Below are 22,511 nucleotides of genomic sequence, written 5' to 3'. Positions count from 1 at the left end.
TAGCGTCTCCGTAATCCTAAGACACTAACATAGCACAGAGCTCCCTTTTTTCTTTCCCTTCTTCTAACAGGAAAAGGAAAAATTTAAAATACTCCACACTAAGAAAGAACTTGAATGAGCTCTGGGGTTCTGTGTACGAAGCTCTTAGTATTTTAAGCAGAAACATCATCTTCAGTAACATTATTATTTATTTATTTATTATTATGTCTGCTGTCTTGTTCTTTTAGCATTATTGAGAATTCCTTCGTTCAATTAAAAGGGTTCAGAAGAATCAGCAATCTAGAGACTTGCCCCTTTCAGTACTCCAAGCCTCAACAGTCTCGCTGTTTCACTGAAGGACTTCAATGCTTGCCACGCAGGGGAGGAATTTTTCCAGGGGTTCCTACCAAAGGATGTTATTGCACCATTGTTCAAATAGCAGTATCAAGGCTCATCTAGGCCCAACAGCAGCTGTCTTAGGTTGTAATATGTTTTCCATGATGTATGACAAGCATCTTTCCTGCATCAAGTGACACTCTCTAAATACAAGGTCTTTCACAGGGAAACCACAGATGAACTAACAGACTTGACATGAAAGAACAACCCCATGGACCAGTATGGGTTGGGGGCTGAGCTGTTAGAGAGTAGCGCAGGGGAAAGGGACCTGGGGGTCCTGGTGGACAGCAGGATGGCCATGAGCCAGCAAGGTGCCCTCGTGGCCAAGAAGGCCAATGGCACCCTGGGGTGTATTAGAAGGGCTGTGGTCAGTAGGTCGAGAGAGGTTCTCCTCCCCCTCTACTCTGCCCTGGTGAGACCCCATCTGGAATAGTGTGTCCAGTTCTGGGCCCCTCAGTTCAGGAAGGACAGGGAACTGCTTGAAAGAGTCCAGCACAGAGCCACACAGATGATGAAGGGGGTGGAACATCTCCCTTATGACGAAAGGCTGAGGGAGCTGGGTCTCTTTAGCTTGGAGAAGAGGAGACTGAGGGGTGACCTTATCAATGTTTATAAATACATAAAGGGCAAGTGTCAGGAGGATGGATCCGGGCTCTTCTCGGTGATGGCCAATGACAGGACAAGGAGCAACAGGTGCAAGCTGGAGCACAGGAGGTTCCACATTAACATAAGGAAAAACTTTTTCACTGTGAGGGTGACAGAGCACTGGAAGAGGCTGCCCAGAGAGGTTGTGGAGTCTCCTTCTCTGGAGACACTCAAAACCCACCTGGACGCGTTCCTGTGTGACCTACTGTAGGTGGTCCTGCTCTGGCAGGGGGGTTGGACTAGATGACCTTTCAAGGTCCCTTCCAACCCCTAACGTTCTGTGCAGCTATTCAGAGGCAGAGATACAAACTCGCAATCTCTTTCAATAGAAGGATGAAGGTAGAGTTAGAAAAAAAAAAAAGGCTATATATCCCCTTGCTTTAACGTCCCAAATGTATTTAGCGTCCCAAGAAAGAAAGAAAAAAAGCACCGTTTCATTATATAACTTTTCGCAATGCTATGTGTTCTTGTACTATTTCCTTATTTTTTATAGAGTAAGTAATTTGCTAGGGGCATTATAATAAGTTTACCTGAATAAAAACAAACCCCACCCCCACCCCTACATACTAAAGGACCAGGAAGACAACTACAGCATCTTTAACACATACTCAGGCTGCCTGAATAAACTATACAATACACCTTCACTAGAATGCTGAAGGTGAAGAGTATTAAAAACACTCAAAAAGATTAACAAACCTTACTCAGTGAGTATGTCAGAAATTACTTTGAAGGGGAAAAATATTGCCTCTACCACAGTATCATTTTGTACCAAGAAAACTATGGAATATTTTGCATTTGAACAAAAGAGAACTAAGCAACATGAAAACAGATATGTTGCTATATTGGAAGTCACTGTGGTATCTCAGATGGAAAGTAATATGAGCTAAATTCTTTATTAGCAAATAAGTTACAATGTGGACTGTGTTAAGTCACAGTACAGAGATAAAGAAACAATAGCAGCATTCTCTGATGGTGACATTATGTACGAAAGATCTTGGCAATCCTAAAATGTCTATACTCTCTAATGGATGAGAGTCATTGGTATTATATGCTATTAGAGGACTTGATGATCTCAGAGGTCTATTCCTACCTTACGATTCTATGATTCTATGATTATTACAAATAGTAAAACATGGTCACTTGGACACCAGGACCTTTCAATTCAAGGAGCAAAAGGAAGCAACAAGACTCAGTAGTTAACAGTTTTACGAAAAACTGCTGGTATTTTGCATTTGGACTGAAAGCAGTTCTTAGTTTTAGGGAGGGTTCTTAAGTTTTTAATTTCAGTGGCTGATTAACAGCACAAAAAGCAAAGGAGATACTGGAATCGGTCTTCAAGCAAATGTACACCAGTTTCCACAGAAAGTTACTCATATCATCATACTATAGAACCAAATTGAGGCTCAGATAAACAAAAATGACCCATCAATAAAACCCTGAGAAAATTTATAAAAACCAGCTGTAAAAACAGGAGACCAGACTGCACAGCAGACATCTATGTGGGATATTACAAAACCGGAGGCACATCTTACAAATACCACCAATGTGAAGTCTAATGCCATGGCCTGTTTGAGCTGGTCCTGCCGGGGCTGCCCCACGAACCAGGGCTGAAGATGAGAGTGGCTTTATGTCAGCAAAGCGAGAGAGACAGGGCTGGAAGCTCTCCAAGATTTGCTCTTTCCATCAGCTGGGAGGCAGCTGAGAATAAGCCAGAGCACCCTGATGACTGCACTGTCCCACATGAGAGGCGGTGCTGGCACTCATCCCGTCTCACAACCAGGGAGGCACAAATCTATTTATATAAATACTTGCCTCCATTTGACTGTGTCAACTGCGGCTTATTTAAACAAGAGAGCAGAGATCAGTACACAGATAAATTAGTTAATTTATCTGAGGTTCTTAAATACTGAAGACATGAGAACCACAAAAGACATGAGAACCGTAGACCAAAGAGCAAAGCAGTCCATCAGTATTTCCAACTGCATATGTTTTGGTTTTTACTTGCATTTTTTCTGTGAGTTCCCTGTTACAGAGTTAAGAGCAAAACAAGCAAAAAAGCAGTTGTTAAAGCATTAAGAAAGAAGGGAGGGAGGGGAGAAGATGTGGTTAAAAGTCATGGGAGAAGGCGGTGAAACATCTCCCTCTTGGGAGATGATCCCTACGTGGCTTCTTACCTCTTTCATCACAAGTAAATCCATGGTCTAAAGGTTGTTGATGAACCATCTGGAGGGCAATATGTAGGGACTGGAGACAGCGCTGGGAGCTGAGGGAGCTCTCTGTGGAGTCTCCAAGAAGCATGAAAGGGAAGGGACAGGAGAGGCACAGAGACAGGACAGGCCGCCCTCCCTAGCCAGAACTCCAGGACAGTATCAGTTACGAGGAGTCGCAAAATGGGGGATGGGGGGAACAAAAAGGTAGAGGTATAGATATGGACTCTCTGGTCAGTGTTACTGAAGCCCAAGGGCTTGCAGGTGACAGGTACTCCTGTGCTATCTCATTTAGGAACAAAAAGCAGAGACATACACACTCTCCTGACTCCCTATACCAAGGCCCTAATTATAAAGGGACAGTGCTTCCTGATCAGGCCCATCACCTAACACCTAAAGATGAAGGAAGCAGATTAAAAGCAGACAAGGCAACTTGGACACAGAATTAATAAACCGTTTGTTGCCAACTATGTGAAAAACCGTAACGTTTTAAGGAGATAATGTCATAATGGTTGGCAGTGAAATATATTATTTAGGTAAGAAATATAATTTTGGTGTTGACTATAAAACTCATTGTTAGAAGATTAGAATTGTTTATTTAATTTACAAAATACCCTCGCCATGTAAATAAGTGCACATGGCTAAGAGGCAGGACAAAATTTATAAAGACAATTATTTCAAGAAGATAAGATCTGAGAAGCAGAGCACGTCAGGAACCAACAGAACAACAGAAATAAAACTGAGCAAAACAATCATTCATTTCAATGACAGTGCGAGGAAAAGAAATCACAAACCATCCAAATTAGGTCACCATCTCATCAGTACATCTAATGCACATGATGTCAAAGAGGAAACAGTTACATGCGAACAGATTTGACACCCGAATTTTTGGTAGTGTCTCTTTTACAGAAAATAATGTGGGTATTCCTTGAGCATAGCCCATCAATCATCCTTTTGCCTTGTCCTCACTTGTTTTCACATATTACTGACTGAGTATGAGTAATGCCGTGAGCATTCAAAGACAAATTAATGTGTTTCCTTTCTGCAAAACTTATACTTCATATAGAACAAGATGAATGCAAGATGAAACCACACAGATTAATTCCTCCAGACATCAGAACCACTGACAATGCAAACAAGGATTGCTTCATTGGGATAGTGCATGAGTAAAATAAGGCAGGAACTGCTTTAAGTGATTGTGGCACCTTGGAGATAGCAAAGATGCAGTGTCTTGGGTAAGACACCAATTCATTTTTTGGCTCAAAACCCAGTTGCAGTCAGCCATAAATGCACTGATCAAGGACAAGAGAGTCAGAATAACTGACTGTTGATAAAAAGAAAGCTGGAAATAATTAAAAGTTAGCAGAAGAAGCAGACATAAATATTAAGTGCTATATAAAAGTTAACATTAAAATCATTATCAAATTAGTATCTAGAATGAAACCCAAACTTTTAAAAAAAGTGACTATTGCTAAAATATAAGAAAACTCAGTAACAATCAGACAGTCTGGATGGGATTCAGTTCAATATTAAGGTACTCAACTGTGAGCTCTAAAGACTCTTTCACACGTTATATGAACTTTACTGACTGTAACAGGAGCAACCACACCTGCATGGCACTGAAATTCTGGTGTCGGTCCCAAATGTCCCCCTTTCTCTTCCACCATTCTCTAAGCAAAGACTGAACTATGTACGTATCCAGCTTTGACCAGACCATGAACTTTAATCAGGGTCATATCCACTGCCTGTCCATCCTCGGCAGAGGAGCATCCACCCTTGGCAGTGGGCAAGGGGTTTCTAATGAGTCCCCTTTAAATATTAAAAATGCCTTATTATTTGCACTGTATTCCTAGGCAGTTCCAAGACCCATCTTGCCTATTGCTCTACCCTGATCTTGGTATTGCCTTAAAAAAAAGAGGAAGAAAGAAAAAAAAGAAGCATTTGCAGCACATTACTAAAATGCTCAATGGTGAACCTCATGAACATCCTAATATTGTTTATCTCTTTCTGCCTCTTCTCACCTACTTGACACAAAATAATTTACTGTCTTTGAAGTTCACAGGTGAATAATTCAGCCTCTAATATAGCTAAGCATGACACTAAGGCAGCTTTAAAGATGACACAAAATGTGTTCACCACACATCACACATACATTTGCATGATTAACAGAAAAAAAAAGGATCACTAAGAATATAGGAAAGAAAAGGAATGTGGGAGACATTACCCGTCAGTGTGTTCATATAGGTAAATATATATTCATCAGTCAGACAGAATGTGACAGTGTGACAGAACTCAGAAATCCAGAATTAAAGACAAGTCCCAAGTGCTTATGCATAATCTCCAGGTACACAAGAGTGCAAAAGCAACTTTAAAAGAGTCTTTTAATTAAACATTAAAACTTCCATCTGAGTGCACTGGGAGACTTAAGACAGGCATTTCAATAGGAATAGTATCCATTTCAAAAAGTCATATTGTTCAAGTGGCAAAATCACTGCGATACTATGATCTGCAAAACTTCCTCATCCACCTTTGGAGGAAAAATAGTTTTGAAAGGTGAAAGCACACTGAACAAACTAAAAAAACCCTCCCAACAACCCCAAACTGATATGAACAGCATTTTAAGGCCTCTAGAATGAAGCAGCGAACACAACTATAGAAATACAGCAAGCATAGCCTTCATCGCCATCTCTTTCACCACAACATAGCAGAAAAGTTGGTCATCAAACTTGGTTTAATGAAAAAAGACTGTTCCCGGGGGGGTGGGGGAATATTGACAGGAAAACGAAAACACAGCTGCACTTGAAAAAAGTAAAAAGCCACGAAGGAAAAATAAAATACAAAAGCCTGATAAGTGACTTCGTGGCAGTTTTTGGGGGCAGGGGAAGAAGAAAAAGGTGGAAACAGTTTGCAGACGGGTCAGCAAAAATTCCAAGGTCATTTTTCTTTGTTTTGCACTGGTTGAAATACCACAGAAATTAGATGAAAGGAGAAACAATGTTTAAATCTAAAATAAAGCATTGCAAAATTAATGATCAAAGGACAGCATAGAATAAAAATTCTGTAAAAATTAAGTTTAGTTGGACAAAGTAATCGCTGAGTCTTCAGAGATTCTGTTATTTCTCACACTGCTAAAGGAATAGATCAAAATATTTCTAGGAATGAAAAGGTCTCCCTGCTTCAAGTAAAACTCTTTTGTTCAAGCAGTTTTTGGTGACACAAATTTTAAGGGACTCTTGTTGAACAGGTTTCCATTGATACAAATCCTCAGTAGGTCAAGCACAAGGTCCTGAACCTGTGTCGAAGCAATCCCAAGCACAGATACAGGCCGGGCAATGAGTGGATTGAGAGCAGCCCTGTGGAGAAGGACTTGGGGGTGCTGGGGGATAAAAAAAAAAATCTGAATATGAGCCATCAATGTGCATTCGCAGCCATGAAGTCCAACTGTATCCTGGGCTGCATCAAGAGAAGTGTGGCCAGCAGGTCAATGGAGGGGATTCTGCCCCTCTGCTCCACTCTGTTGAGACCCCACCTGCAGTGCTGCGTCCAGCTCTGGGGCCCCCCAACATAAGAATGACATGGACCTGCTTGAGTGGGTCCAGAGGAGGGCCACAAAGATGATCAGGGGCTGGAGCACCTCCCCTGTGAGGACAGGCTGTGAGAGTTGGGGTTGTTCAGCCTGGAGAAGAGAAGACTCCGGAGAGACCTTACAGCGGCCTGCCAGTACCTAAAGGGGGCCTACAGGAAAGCTGGGGAGGGACTCTTGATCAGGGAGGGCAGTGATAGGATGAGAGGTAACCGTTTCAAACTGGAAGAGGGAAGATTTAGATTAGATATTAGGAAGAAGTTATTTACTGTGAGGGTGGTGAGACACTGGCACAGGTTGCCCAGAGAAGCTGTGGCTGCCCCCTCCCTGGCAGTGTTCAAGGCCAGGCTGGATGGGGCTTTGAGCAACCTGGTCTGGTGGAAGGTGTCCCTGCCCATGGCAGGGGGTTGGAACTGGGTGATATTTAATGTTCCTTCCAACTCAAACCATTCTGTGGTTCTATGATTAGTAGTAAGAAATAAAAGTCAGTTTAGTTTATGCAAAAGTTGGTTAATTGGTTAACTGTGGCATGGCAAATCTTATCTTTGCAATAACGAAAATGTTTCTAACAATAGAGTCCTTCCCATTGCAGTTTTCTCAGAAATCTTCCTCTCTTTACTTCTCTTATCTCATTTTCAAGAAGATTTCAAAGATTTTAAACATTTTTAAGATCTGCACTGAGACACAATGCAGTGGCAAGCACCCACCCGTTCTCAAGCCCCCCACGACTGCAGACGGGAAGACTGGTGCTACCAGGTTTCCAGGAACACCAGCAATGACCTGAAAAGTGCACCGTCGGCTCCTGCTGCTTGAGTCAACATCTGGCCACAAATTCAGCCCTAATCTATCTCAGACAGCTGTTATGTCTGGCTATCACAAACAGTTCACAAATATACTCCAGGCAGGACATGAAATTCAGTGGGCTGCTTTTTGGACAAAACCCAAATTAAAGCCCCACCAAGAAGAATAAGCAGAGGAAAAGAACTTCGAGGCTGTGTGAGACGCTGATTGGTTTTGGCACTGCTTGAGAGTGCTGAAGCTAGAAGGTGGTGAGGAAAGTATACAGTCACCGAGACACTAAAAATTTAGAAACTGTGAAAGGAATTAGTCACTGCGTACCAAGAGCAACAACCCAGCTTCTCGGCTAACTAGCAAATTAGCAGTGAGAGGTGTAAAAGAAGCAGGAAGAAGAAATGAGCAGGAGAGAAGAAAGGCTGGTTAACCACCTTGGCTGGATGGACACACAGCCAAGACCTGTTTTATTGCTTTAGGGCTGTGAAGTTCCTATACTTCTGCCCCTGTCAGTTTGTTCCCTTAACACCACCAGGAGATGATTTTAGTTCAACTGTATTATTTGATAATCCCAGTCTCTATGGTGGAGGAAACTGTGCAACACACCATTCTTTCTAGGCAACCTCTAGGTTTCAGCAGCCACAGAAGACACACAGGCCTTCAGTCATATGTGTTTGGACAAAAAAACACTTTAAGTTTAGTAGATGAAAACCAAAAGGACTAAAAACATTCAAACAAACAAACACACACCAGAAAAATATCTGCGTCTTAGATAGCAGCAAATACCAGCATTCTTCTGTACTTGGTCAGGCTACTTTTGAGCTTTCTGGCAAGGGATGTCCAAGATGACCTTAGTAATACTCTCCCATCTCAATGTCTATGATCCTGCTATTCTCCCTTTAGCAGTATGAATGAAAGGTGCTGTGATGCTGTTCAGTGAACCAACACAGATACCGACTGCAGAATGCATGCTCCTGATACAAAGATATGTGATCTACTAAAGATCTTAAATATTAGACAGCTGAAGAACACTGTGCAAGAGTGCAGTACCAACAAAGATGACCATAAACACTGCTAACCAACAGGCAAGGTGAAAGAGCAAAGCCAGCTGGCCTCTCATCCATTTCTTTTAAGTAGCTCACGAACTATTAAATACATAACCACCTTTTAAAACATACCAGTTTCTTTATTCTGGCACATGGAATTCATATGTTTCTTTATTTTGGCACATGGAAGGAATGAGGTAAGGGTGACTGATGAAGTCTCTCAGCAGCTTCGAATTCTGACGGGTGTTGATAGCACTGCAGACCACAACATCTGCAACATGAGCTATATCACTGTGCATAGAAGCTATTTGATGCAATATATCTCAGCTCTTGCAGAAGGATGACTTGCTTGCAATACGGGGAAAATATTCTCTTCAAAAATATTTTTGTTCCTTTTATAAAAATCCTTGAATGCTACCCTAATAATGCTATCTACACACCTTAGTGCAAGGTTGTGCTAACAAATAATAGTAGCATTAACATGGGAAATACTAATCCCACAAGTTGAACATTTCTTTCCTTACATGTTTTTTAATGATCTGTTGAAAAAATCTCTTCATTATGAGCTCATCCCTAATAGAAATAGAGCAGGAACTTCAAGCATAAACATGCCCCCCCGCCCTGCCTCCCAAGTAACACGGGAGTCTCATTCATGCAATGCACTTCCGAAAAGAAAAACAGCTTGCTATGTTAAGAGAGATAAATTGGGTACCTGCTTTCACAAAGAATATGTTCTTGCCGTTATCCACAGACTGCAAATAACTATCATGATATTTAAAGGAACAGGAAAATTTTATTACCTTTACTATTAATCCTTTTGAGTCAACCATCCATATCCTTTTGACAGCTGCATCTTTAGACACCCCTTCTTTTTCCATAGCCATAATGATGAGGTTTGCTATCCCCAGTGCGGCCTGAAGGAAAGAGAAGAAAAGTAGTATACAAAGCTGGAAATGAAAGAAATCCCCTGCCTACTTGTTTCCTCTACCCACTATTTTAGATAAGTTTCTTAGTTTTATTTGACAGTCAAACTGAATTCTTATTTTTTCATAAACACCAATGAACTGTTGCTACCACTTGGTAGTTCGAAACCATAATGTAGATAAATAGTATAGACAAATCTTTAACCATACAGATAAGTCATAGTATAGATAGATCTCAGGATGGCATTTGCAGTGTGGAGAGCATAATAAATGTTTAAACTCTAATGAGAAATGCTAAAACTAGCATTCATTCCACACGATCATCTCAGAATACATTAAATATTTTTTCTTCTTTAGAATTTTTTGTTCATTAGATTATTTTATTTTTTGTAATTTAAGCCAAAGGAAACCACACTCTGCATGCCAGAAAGCAAAAACAAACCCTAAAAGTTTTTTTGTTGTGGTTTTTTTGTTGTTGTTGGGGGTTTTTTTGTTTTGTTTTTTTTGTGTGTGGTTTTTTTTTTTTTTTTTTTTTTTTTTACAATGTCCACCAAGAAGGTAAGTCTCCCTTTACCTGCTACTCATTTGTTTTGTAATTCTAGGACTTGGCTGTGCTCCCAGTGAAAGCACGGGCAAGAAAAATTCAGTTATCAACATTTTGCTGAAACATGTACCATTCTTACTGGATTTTATAACATTTCATCCAACAGATCAAGTGTCATACAGGCACAGATTGAAAACCAGGCAACAAAATGAGCCAACTGTCCACTCGGTATTTCTGATTACCATTACTCATACACGTATTTACAGGTTTGATTCTGTTACTTGTTCTTTATTATGCAGTTTCACTGAGAATCAAGTGAGATTCCCCTTTTTTAGTTAAGAAGTAAGTAGTTCTATTAGGAATGAGCTCCCGCAGCAGGGATGATATCTACCATTACCTCTTTGCAGCAACAGGCACACTGACAATGCTAACGAAAAAAATAAACATTAGATCATGGATTCATCTCTCTGTTGAACATGGAGCAAAACCACGGGAAGGAACTTCAGAGGGACGGGCAGTCTTGCTGTACAAAGGCGTTGACATGTCAGACACGGATGCAAGTAGTTCTGAAAACTACAGTAGCACCAAATACTGAATCAAATTAAAGATATCTGGACTACACAAAGCTGGATTAGTATCTTGCACCTATAGTGGGGTTTGGTGATCGTGAATAATATTTTTCAGAATCCTGCATGGGGTGGTAGACTTCATACAAGAGATGACAGCTAGTCACACTGTAGATAAGTACAACTTTCGCTTGTGTGTCAACAGCTTAGAAATTTATAATGAAAAATTAGTATAAAAAATAATGTGCATAAAAATCTTCAGAAATGGATGATCTCGACAGGCAGAATACTGAAAAACTACGTTTAATGACAGGAAAACTCAAAGGGGCACTGCTTCTTACTAAATAACACTGACTCAGGTAAACACATTTTATTTAATTTCTCTTTGGTGGCCTGATATATTTCCTCATATTTCTAAAAAGTTTTGCTGTTTATATTGAGAACAGTTCAATAATTTACAGCCAAAGAGCTAAAACTTGAAGTTTTAAAAAGAGAACAGATCTCCACAAAATCTTATGAAAGATGAGGCTGGACCAGATGATCAGAGATTTTTCTGTAGGTTTACATTTGAATCAAGAGCCAACATTCAGCAGGTGTTAGTGATCATTCTACCTATTCAATCTTGTTAACCGAATACATGTAACTTGATTAAATATTAAGAAAAAACTTCACAGTACAATTTTTCCTGATGTATAAAAATATATACCTCTCCAGCTCCCTGGAACAACACCGTGTGATCTGATAACCTGTTCTTGGTGATACGCAGAGCTGCAAGAAGACCTGCAACAGCCACAGATGCAGTTCCTGAAATCAAAAAAAAAAAAAAAAAAAATTTGGTTATTCTAGAAATAATTACAAAGCATTATATTTTCAGTAATTCCACAGCATCTTTTGGCTAAAAGACACAAGTACTTAGGGCAGTAACAAAAATTAGTGGAACTGACATTTGCTCTGCTTTATTCTCATGAAAGTTGAATGTTAGTGGGAACATCTTCAGAATAACATTAAATAAAATATAATTGATTGATTCTACTGGATGGCCATAATGGCTGGGGCATTCGAACTATTACAAAATATTTTGGTTATGACCTTTTTCAGAAGGAAATGGTATGAGAGCCCCAACAAAAGTATTTTGAAGGACTCCAGATACTGAAAATTAAGATACTGGTGTCATTCTTCAAACAGATATACTTCAAATACAGTAAAATACAAGACTAAAATAAAACCTTATTTCTCATGGGGAGGTTGTCAGAGTTGAAGAGCAAACTGAACATTTACAGAGAAGCTAAGCTAGCTGAAAGAGTAAGGCCAGCTTATTTAAGACACCGTCTGTCCTACTGCATCTGAAAGCCCTCAGGACTCCAGCCCACTGTGAAAGGGACTCCAGCTTACTAACATCTAAACCATTGGAATTATCTTTTAAATCTATCTTTGAGTTATGTCACACAGGGAAAAAGGCTAACATTTAGTTTTAGGATTTAGCCTGTGGAGGCCTTTCTTCTCCAGATCAGAACCACAACGAATGAGATACCTGTCAGTCTTTGAATGGAAAGATTTTGGTCCTCATCATGAGAAACACCTATTAATAAAAAGTAGGGCAATAAAGGGAGGTCAAGCAGGCATCTAACACAAACCTGTTCACAATGGCAGGATCAACCATACCTTTGTGATTTCTGACAGCTCTTTGTCTAACTGGTTCCTAACATCTTTCAAATATGATCCTATGATCTCCTCGGCAAGATATTCCAGTGCTTTGACATGCTTTTCATTGAAAATTTCAAATTGAAATGTTTCTTCTTCTGGTACTGCTTCTTCTATTTTGGCCTCTTACCTACCAATGGAAAACCTGTTCTTCTCTCTTTGCAACAAGATACAAAGACTAAGTGTCCCAACCTGCCTCCCATTTCTTCTACTCTTTCTGAAAAAGTTACGTATAAAGCTGAGATAGCTGCAATCTCTGCATTAAACTCGGGGAGATGCTCAAAACAGGTATTCACATTGCAGGCACACAGACCATTAAGTTTCAAACACATGTAGCTAAGGAACTAAAACCAGAAGCAGTATGAAGCCCGGTACTGGGTACAGCTCTCTTTAAAAGACACCATTTGGGTGTTGAAGGCTGGGTTTGAATCTGTGGTTTATGGGTAGGATCATCTGAGTTTCATGAATGGTTATTTTTTCAAAAATAAAAGGTAACCCCTAGTAAAATTTAAGAATACATTTTAAAGTTAGAAGGTCCCTTAGAAAGTCACTTTGTGAAGTAAACCCACATGAACGGTTCAAAACCATGTGCCTTTAGAACTAAAAAGTTTGTTACGTGCTTTTAATTACGACTTTTCCCTTCAAGCACCAGAAATACAGGACACCTTGTTCTGAACCCACTTAACGTTTAGACCATACAAATTTGTCATTTTTAGTTATTTAGCCATTTTTATGACTTGTTCTGAGAGCTGAGATAACTTACTCTCTTCTCCCTCATTTCTAAATAATAATAATAATTAAAAAAAAAAAAATCTAAAGAATGGTTCCACTGGGGCACAGCTTTGGGAACAACCGTCGGGCTGAGACACTTCCACCCCACAGTATCCAAGAGCTAGCTTGTTTCTTTCCCAGATGAAATTAAGTCTTCCTCTGGTGAGTGCCAAACTGGCAAAGACCAAAAACGGCAAAAGAGAGAAGTCAGAGTGCGCTCTCGGTTTCCCTTGGTACTCTACCAAACAATTCTTATAACCGGCAATAAAAAAATCCCATCCTCTTGTTGGATGCCAAATTCTTTCTTCTGTTTTATATTACACAGCTGTGCTTGCAGGGGAGGAGGAGGAGGAAGCCTACATAACGTGGCTCATTCCTAAGACCATCAATCTGGTCTCCTGAAGAGGAAAGCCGAGCTGAAGCACTGGTAAGGGCCTATTTCCAGCCCTTGAAGACAAAAGTTATGGCCACCACAGGACCCTGCCCTCATCAGAGGACTTCTGAGAGCTGGGAAAGTTGCTCTTCAAGCTACTTTCTGGTGACAGAGACAAAATGAAACATCGTAAATTTATAATGAACAGGAATGCTGGGATCCTGCTTATCTTCATGGCTGATGTACTGTTGCTAAGTTTGTTAGGCAGAAAAATGGACTACAATCAAGCATTACCACTTGGGACACTTTTACAAACTCTATTACATGTTTTAAGGAAAAAGAAAGAGATATGAAACATGAATAAAATACTACACTGAATGTCAGTAACATTTTGCATTGATTATTTACACACGATGCGAGTTATCATTACCTGTGTGTTTATTATGACAGTGATTCACAACAAAGGCTATAAGAGCGATATATAAAGGCTTAAATACTGCACTTCTCACAAATCACAATTTGCACAGAACTGCTCTAAAAATGGTATTTTAAAAGTACTTTATTCAGCCATTTGACTCTAAAAAGCATAATAACCCAGTTTATTGGATTACTGGACCCACTATCACTGCTGTTGGCAGTGGCTGTCATCGCTCCTCGTCAGCAGCTTCCCTTATTCCTTCCTATTGAAAGGGGGGCACCGTCAGCGTGAATAGCAGATCTGTTTAACCGGAACTGCTCTGACTGACAGCATGACCTTAAATTTCACCCTGAATAGTGACTCAAGTTTTCGAAAAGAATCAAAATGCGATTCACATCCATCTGCCAAAGCCTAACCACTTCTCACAGACATTATGAAACAGAAACAGAATTTTGCTGGTTTTCCGACTGTCATTGCTACAGACTTCGCCGTCCTCTCCCACAGAGCACAGGTTAAATCCCTTGTGTGCAGAATAAGACAGACATTGTTCACGGATATGATTTTGAAAACCAGTTCTATTTCCCCCAAATTTCTAGAAGAATAACCAGAGCAAGTTTAACAGAGGATATTTTTCTAAAGCAGTGTCGGCTGCTGTGACAGCAAACGCTTCGTTACAGTTTTCTAGGAAGGTGAGTCATATCTTGTAAAAATATAGTAGATGTGAAATTTCAAAGAACACTATTCTTTATCAAGTCTTTGTTTTCTGTCCAGGATTCTTTATCCTTACTTGTTACTGCAAACTGTACAACTAAGCGCGAATATGTCAAAGGAAATCCTAGAGACCATGGCCTTTTGGGGTTGGCACATTATAAATACTTTTGAGCACAAAGTCTTCTTTCAGCAGATGCAATGATTAAAGAAAAAAGGGGGTAGAAGCCCCAAAACATGAGTAATGAGAGCTTCATTTTTATGGGATGTTGTTTAATTTAAATTAGCGAGAAACAGCTTATAGCACTGAAGCATTTGTCCATTATTTAAAGCTTAAAAAAATAAAACCTGTAATTAAGTATTAGTAGCTGCCTTTATGTCATTTTCCCTACATCATCCTAAAAAGCTAGCAAACAAGAAGAGGGGAGGAATATCTGCAGCACATCCTAAAATCTGAGCTATTCATTTTGGACTAAGAGATTAGGAAGTGGTAAAAGTAAAATTCATATTTCTCAATACACAGCATAATAGAAATCACATGTTACCATGGCCAGTCTTCCAAATAACACTGCAGAGTGCCAGGAAAAAAAAAAAATAATCCCTCTCCTACACTTACTGTGAAAAAAGGTGAGAGGAAAGATCCTATCTGAAAGGTGTGACCTCAGTTGCTAGTCAGGCAAATGCTCTGGCTGTGGGTAGTTCAAAAGGACCCTCTTAAGAGATGGCAGCTCCTTCTCTTTGCCATGAACTGGCTTTTCAGCACTTTGTATGCGCCCTGCCCCGCTCTGCAGCTGCAGCAGGCAGGCAGTGCAAAGAGGGGAAAGGCTCTAGTGAAAGAGAAACGGAGGCTTTTTAAAAGAGCAACTGTTTGGTGTATTCGAAAAGGGATACAGAGGCCCAGAAGCACAGGGTGGCTGATGCTGGGAGGTCATCTGGTGCAACCCCCCTGCTCAAGCAGGGCCACCTGGAGCCAGTTGCTGGGAACATAATGAGAATGGATTTTTTTTTTTAATCCATAATAAGCAAAAAAAGAAACAGAAGAATACTTGTACATACACACACTGTATATACACATGGAAAAAGTATACAAAAGCTACAGTGGGGGATTTACTTGAAAGCATACTGATTTCAATGTAAATTTACCACCAAGTAACAAGGAGTTGATATCCTGAATATACTGGAAGAAAAATATACTTCACAGAACCCTACAGTATATGTCTTAATAGGATTGGTTTATTATTTTATTTTAAAAATCCCAATGTTTGTTTCACCTGGAAGCAAATGGCACTTCACATTATGAAAAAGCTGATGTATAGTTTGCACATAATATCAAAATTTGAGCTATATGATATCAACATAATAGCTATTGTATGTCATTCAACTTTGCATTTTCCAAATTCTTGGTCAGAGCATGAACTGCAAGCTCCAGGCCCATCACAACCACAAAAACAAACCCCAAACCTTCTTTACAATTTGATTTCAAGAACTGGGATTTTTAGGTACCAAATGTATAATTTCCAATGTTAATGTTAAAAAGAATTAAATCTTAAAAAGGAGAACTCTTGTGACAGAGAAATTCTAATTTCTGAGAACCGCACTGATTTAACATTAAATTGGTCATAGCACAACTTCCAGGTATAATTTTCCTAATTAGTCAAATGGCAGCCGGCTGACCATTTAGCATATATTTTAAATCAAACCACATACATATGATGGAATAAGAATCTTAAATTATATGTGATCTATGTTTTTATTTTAGGTCTGCTTCTTTTCACAAAATTTTGATGCAATTAAACAGCACAGCTGTTAAAAACTAATGACATCCAAGGTCATGATGGATACCAAAGTTAATTCCAGTCCAGTGCAATCTCTCTTTGTAAATATTTTTGTTGGCATAAAATACAGGCTCTGTTCCCATAATGGGCGAGAGCATTGCAACTGTGGGCACAGAGAAATAGAGCTATAACACTTGAATAAAAATAAGTACTTCTCTATGCAGTATTATACTGCATAGAGAAGTACTTATTTTATGTAGATTGGCTTATGTTGCAGAAGTTTTCATTTTCCATTGAGACAGTTTTAAAGAACAGGGGTGGGGAAAAAATCCAAACAACTGAAATAATTGGCCTCCATAGCGGCAGCAAGGCTAGAGAAATTTATGCCACTGTTTCAAACTTATCCATGTCAGCAATGACTACAATCAGCTGCCATGTGATAATCTTTGAAAGACCCATGTAAAACAAACGCACAGCTTCTAAGACATGGAAACGTGCCCTAAACCACTGACTGTGCTCTAACAGCAAAATCTCATTCAACAAACAAAAACCAAGACGGGCGTGGAAAGGGAGCGCTACAGCACCCTGCTTTGCCCAGCTGGGTGTGACAAGGGGCAGGCAGGTAAGGCCCAAACCGATCCCACCCGTGAGCAAGCTTTCAGATGCTGTAATGCTGGACTTGTACCCAGGACTTCTTTAACCAATCTTAAGAGATTTGTTCAACATCCCCACAGCAGGGAATGGAACAGGTTAGTTTCTCCAAAGGGATTTTCAACCTCCTAAACCATGAATCCCAACCCTGCCTCCTTCCAGGGGTGATCAAGGTCAAGCAGAGAACATCTTCCACCCCGACAAACAGCTTTGGCAACACAAGTCTCAGTTATTCTTCTGACATTGGTCCATTCCCAGGGCAGGGGTTGGAGAGCAAAAAAAAAAAAAAAAAATCCAACACATCTCATGTCTTAAAGAAAATTCCACCCTCTCCTTATGACTCCTCCTTCTTAAATATACTGGAGATGAGCAAAGCCAGCAACCTGATCTAATTCAGGTATTTCTAAATGTTGTGAAGCTTGACATTACAGTATTAATTAATCTTTCTCCCATATAGGAAATCATGATCAAAAAACCCCACAGTTTTGGAAAATGCTCTCTAATAGTTAAGAGAGAATCAGACAAAAGTATTTGTTTTGAATCCAAGGTTTTCACTGATTTTCATTTCAAAAAATCATATTCTCTATCTTTCAGAGAGCAAAATAAAAAGCAGCAAGCTAATTCGTAGTCAGAATAAAACCAAACAAGAATCCAAGGAAAAAAGCGAGTATTTTCTCCCTAAAGCAACATTATTGCTATTGTGTTAGTAAAAAAAAAAATATTTTGAAAATATAAATATGAATAAATGATCATAATTGCAGAGGGAAAATATTCACCTCCCATCCTAAACCCACAATCCTTTCTAGAATAATAAAATAAGAGCAATTTTATTATTCCAATACAGATTTATAGCAGTTAGGCAGAAATCTGTTCACCTTCGTTCCCAACTCCTTGAGTACAGAGCAGGGATGCAGTAAAAGTTACAAAGCTTTTTCCAAAGTAAAAGAGGTGACAGTGCTGTAGCATGGATGGAGACAAAACTAGTCCCAGAAATTCTTAAATATATCTATAGGTAACCCTTAATGGTCACTCTTTAGTGTTTTTATAAGAACAGTGTTTCGGCAGACACTTTTTTCCAAGTGTTCTGCAATGGCATCAGTTAGGGGCAGGCTGACAGCCTGTAAATAGCTGCGAGCTAACAGAAGGCAACTGCATTTGCCCTGAGTTACTACTTGCAAATCAGTATTCATCTTGCCATATTTTCTTTATCTTTTATAGTGTCTGGCAGAAGTCAAGACCATATATTAGTTTTTTTTAGATTTGAGGGACTTAAAGGTCCTCTTTCCATCACTAAGATATATAGGAATCCTTTGTCCGGACATCCTATGGCAGCAAAAAAAGCCTCAAGCCCTTCCATGAAACATATTAAACATTTCTTTCCAGTCTTAAAGCAGCTTTGGCCTGACAAATATTTGGACTAGGAGGAACTATGTTTAAAATATCATCTAAACACTATCTTCAGAAGATGATGGCACATCAGATGTAATGTTGTGTTTGTTTGCTTTTATTGGCCTGATGCTACTTGTCAGCTTTACTGCTCTAGGGGTAGAAAATAAAACTTGCATACAGAGAAGGCCACTCTTTCAAGTGACCGGGAAAAAAACATGCCATTTAGAAACTGAAACTCTCTAAGGATTGTTAAAGAAGTTAGCACCATCTATCCTCATTTAAGTTGTCAGGTGACAGATCCTTAGGGTTTATAGAGTTGGAATAGAAAAAAGGACAAAAGATTACTGGATCTATATTTAGGCTGTTGTGAGTCCACTGCCACATTATAAGGGAAGATAATATCCTACAAAAAAAGATACTGAAGGTATTTATGGGGATATGGTGACAAATGACAGAGATCAGAGCAGGCTAAATGCATCCGCTTTCACCTCTTGGAAGCCATACAAGCATTAAGGATGGAGATCACTCAAAAGTCTCAGATGCTGGTTATGAAGGTATCAAAGGACCTACAAACACAAATTAGATTGCAGAAACTGAATAAATCAAAAGACTGCACGTGGCTACACTTCTGAGGAAGACCAACAGCTGCTACGGAGCTCAGGTCAAAAGCCAAATGGACACTTTCCAACAGTTTTGAATGTGAAGACACCTCTTCCCAAGGTGCACCAGAAAGAACGCAATGGTTTTAAAAATGCATCTGGAGACATCGAAGACTTTCTCAGCTTAGTTTACCCATATTTGGTACACTTTTGCTGAAAAGCTTCCCTTTCATTTCTTTAAAACTACATTCTAGTTGAGTCTCTTTCTGATTTGGAGTGAGGACCTTTGTCCTGCAAGGAAAGGGAATGCCCTGTGGGAGCTGGGTCTCCAAACAGCTAGGGAAGCTTCCAGATGCTGTTTGGTCTGCTGGACTGCCGTAGCCATGGCTACACTCAGACCCTGCAGGGTAAGAAGTGCCATGCTTCTTACAAAGGGAAATGACATTTTATAATTAGTTTATTTCCCATCTGGGAGCTTGTCCTCCATAATCTCTTTCAGATGGAGGAGTAAAACTCAGCCAGGCTTGTAACAGAAGCATAGTTCCTGTGGCTAGCCAAGGACAGAAAGACAAGGGCTATTTGAATCCACCACTACACGTTGAGTCCCTGAAATAAGACCTAGGTTCCAAGAACGACTCAAGAATAACTGGAAAACTCAAGGTCCTAATGCTCGGCTTAAAATGTCACTGCAAACTGAAACGAAGACAGTTACATTGCAGTTTGCCTGACTTCAATCTCCCTGCAAGAATGGGAGACAGTGCCCTACAGAAAGTTATTTTCCAGTGCTCTTTTCCTGACAGAAAATAAGGGAACCCAAGCAGCAGCATCTGCCACTTCAGCTCTGCTTGTCTTTCTGGTCAGGAGGGAAGAGACAAGATGCCCGTCTAGATGGAGCACTGGGGGAATCCCCCTTGCTGATGTTTCCCATCCTAGATCTTTTCCTTTTGCCAGCTGCTGCAAATGATTCAGATGGGAAAGCAGAGTCAGGGGGATAATTTCTCTCTAAAAATTGACGGCAGCCCTGAGACTGCAAGGAAAATTAGGATATTTAACTGAGTTGTCAGTTTAAGAACTGAAATGCAGTTTGACATTTATCAAGCAAGCTCTGTCGCATGAAGGAACAGTGGAGTAGCTGTCACTGCAGTGACAGAAAGACTGAGGGAAGTACAGTCCAGACGAGCTTTGACATTTGCCTAAAGATCTGAAGTTAATAATTTATATGGGAAAATCATTCACACACTAAACTATTAAAGAAAACCCTGAAGAATGAATGTCTAAATGTAACATGAGGTATAAATGAGAGGGGAAATGTTAAGAACAAAGACAGCTCACCAGAAACCCATGCTGAGGAAACTCAAGGTAAAGCGTGACCTGTACCGAACATCTTCAAATATCACAGGAAATCTGATACATTTTTTTGCCCTTTGCTACATCAATTAAGACTAATTTTTCTGGCTCGTGCGCATCACAAGAGTGAAGAGAAGGAAAAAAAACGAGTCTGTTACCTTGAATGTCATCATTGAAAGTGCAATACTTGTTACGGTACTTATGCAGGAGGCGGAATGCATTAGCATTAGCAAAATCCTCAAATTGAATGAGGCAGTTCATGCCATACCTAGAAAGACAAAAAATTGTGCATTACATTAAAAATAATACATAATTGTATATTAAAAAGCTATTAACATTTGCAGTCAGATTTTTAATAAGTATGATTTATAAACCTACTAATTTGCTTCTGTTGTATTCTGTATCTTTACATTTATAGAAATAATCTAGAAGGCACAATTAGACTACTAATATGCTTTACTCAGTTCTAAGTTAGGAATAAAAGATCATAGGAAGAAGCTTTCATCTCTGCAGACATCGCAACAGAAGTCCTTGCTGAGCAATCAGCAAAAAAAAAAAAATTTAAAAAATGGCCCCATAAGGAAGGCAGTAAAAAGGTAACATATTCAGAACATGGATTTGATTTTATTGTCATCATGCAGGTCAGCAGCATGACACGACTCACAACGCAATGCTTGACCAGTCTTATAAAAGAGGTATTGATCAGAAACAGGGCTAATCCAGACAAATGATAAACATGTGAGAACTCCTTAAGGAAGGAAAGAGATAGCTGCAAATTGGAATTGAGTTACACTTGGCTAACACACTAAAACTTTGGGTATAGACATAAAACCAAGGTTATCTACATTTCTTACATCTACTGTTTCGCTGGATTGTAAAAATTGATTTTCTGATATGAATAACAGACATTTCTTAAACAGTATGCTAAGAAGATATGTTATCATCCATTTCAATGTTTTCTCATCCCTGTAGCTAATGAAACAATTCAAACTGACATCTCCTATAGCAATATAGGAAATCTCTATATATTACATTTTGAAAATACAGTACGTAGTTGCATCAGATGAACATTTTCTATCATTTAGCTGGTATGACTACCTAAGTCAGTTCAACAGCAAGTAACTTTTGATGAACCTTGTGGTAACAGTCTCAAAGTTAATGCCAATCACTACATTTCTTGGAAACAATTCACTGTGTTACCTTGCTGCCTTGGACCAATTGCATACCAAGGCTGCAACAGGGAGCAAACCGCAGCATTTTTGTAGCATAGGTAGGTGTCTGTGTTGACTTCAACAGGCATAAGGCATTTCAAATACATCTAAAAACTATTGAAGAGAGGAACACAGGAGTATTTTATTTTTAAAAAATAAGTAAACTCCAGACTCTTTGTACCAGACTCGTACACCAATACCCATCAAGTAAAAAATTGCCCTGGTGGGCTGGTAAGTTTACTCCTATAATGAAAATTAATAATAAATTAAATCAATTTAATATTACTACTATACATCTTCCAGTCCTTACATGCATTTCATAGCAGTACTGTCTCTGGATTCCTTGCTTAACATTCCCATATGGCATTTTCAAATACTTTCTTGAAACAAAAAAAATTCCAAAACCAAACTAAACTCCACAAAAATAAAAAAAACACCAAAGACATTTCTAGACAAACACTGTGTAAAGACTGAATTCAAGCTCCACCACATTGGCAAGGGGAAAAAAAAAAAAAAACAACCCATAACTTGAATACTGTCAATCTCATATGGGAAAAAAAAAAAAAAAGTAAAACACAAAAAGTTTAAAATACAGGGTTAGTACAAAAACTGTCTGTACAAGTTCGGATCTGGAAATATCACAAACATTATCCCACCCTGGAATAATACTACAAGAAAAGTTCTTTAAATAAAAAGTATTTAAAACTTAAATAAACCTAATGGCAATTTGCACAGACTAAGGAACCATTTCATTAAAACTTTAAAAAAAATATTGCATTAAGGTGTTGCTATGAAATTTATTACCACTAGAGTCTAACAGGACAAGATCTCAACAGCACACATTCTGTTTGAGCTAAAGGAGGTTTTTTTCTTATCTGCTAACAGCA

General features: G+C 39.2%; 1 protein-coding gene across 1 annotated transcript in view; it reads right to left on the bottom strand.

The window, feature by feature from the left end:
- The window catches only part of ME1 (malic enzyme 1), a 184,229-nt gene that overhangs the window by 17,396 nt on the left and 144,322 nt on the right, over window positions 1-22,511 (bottom strand). The window contains exons 7-9 of the mRNA XM_086461433.1: window positions 20,572-20,681; window positions 11,388-11,485; window positions 9,449-9,562 (exon numbers count right to left, since the gene is read on the bottom strand). Of these exons, the coding sequence (XP_086317559.1) occupies window positions 9,449-9,562; window positions 11,388-11,485; window positions 20,572-20,681 (322 nt within the window). The remainder of the gene's footprint in view (window positions 1-9,448; window positions 9,563-11,387; window positions 11,486-20,571; window positions 20,682-22,511) is intronic.

This window comes from Leptosomus discolor, chromosome 2, assembly GCF_034619465.1.
Source record: "Leptosomus discolor isolate bLepDis1 chromosome 2, bLepDis1.hap2, whole genome shotgun sequence".
Taxonomy (NCBI): Eukaryota; Metazoa; Chordata; class Aves; order Leptosomiformes; family Leptosomidae; genus Leptosomus; species Leptosomus discolor.
Note: the sequence above shows the minus strand (reverse complement) of the source record. Positions and strands in the feature narration are given on the sequence as shown.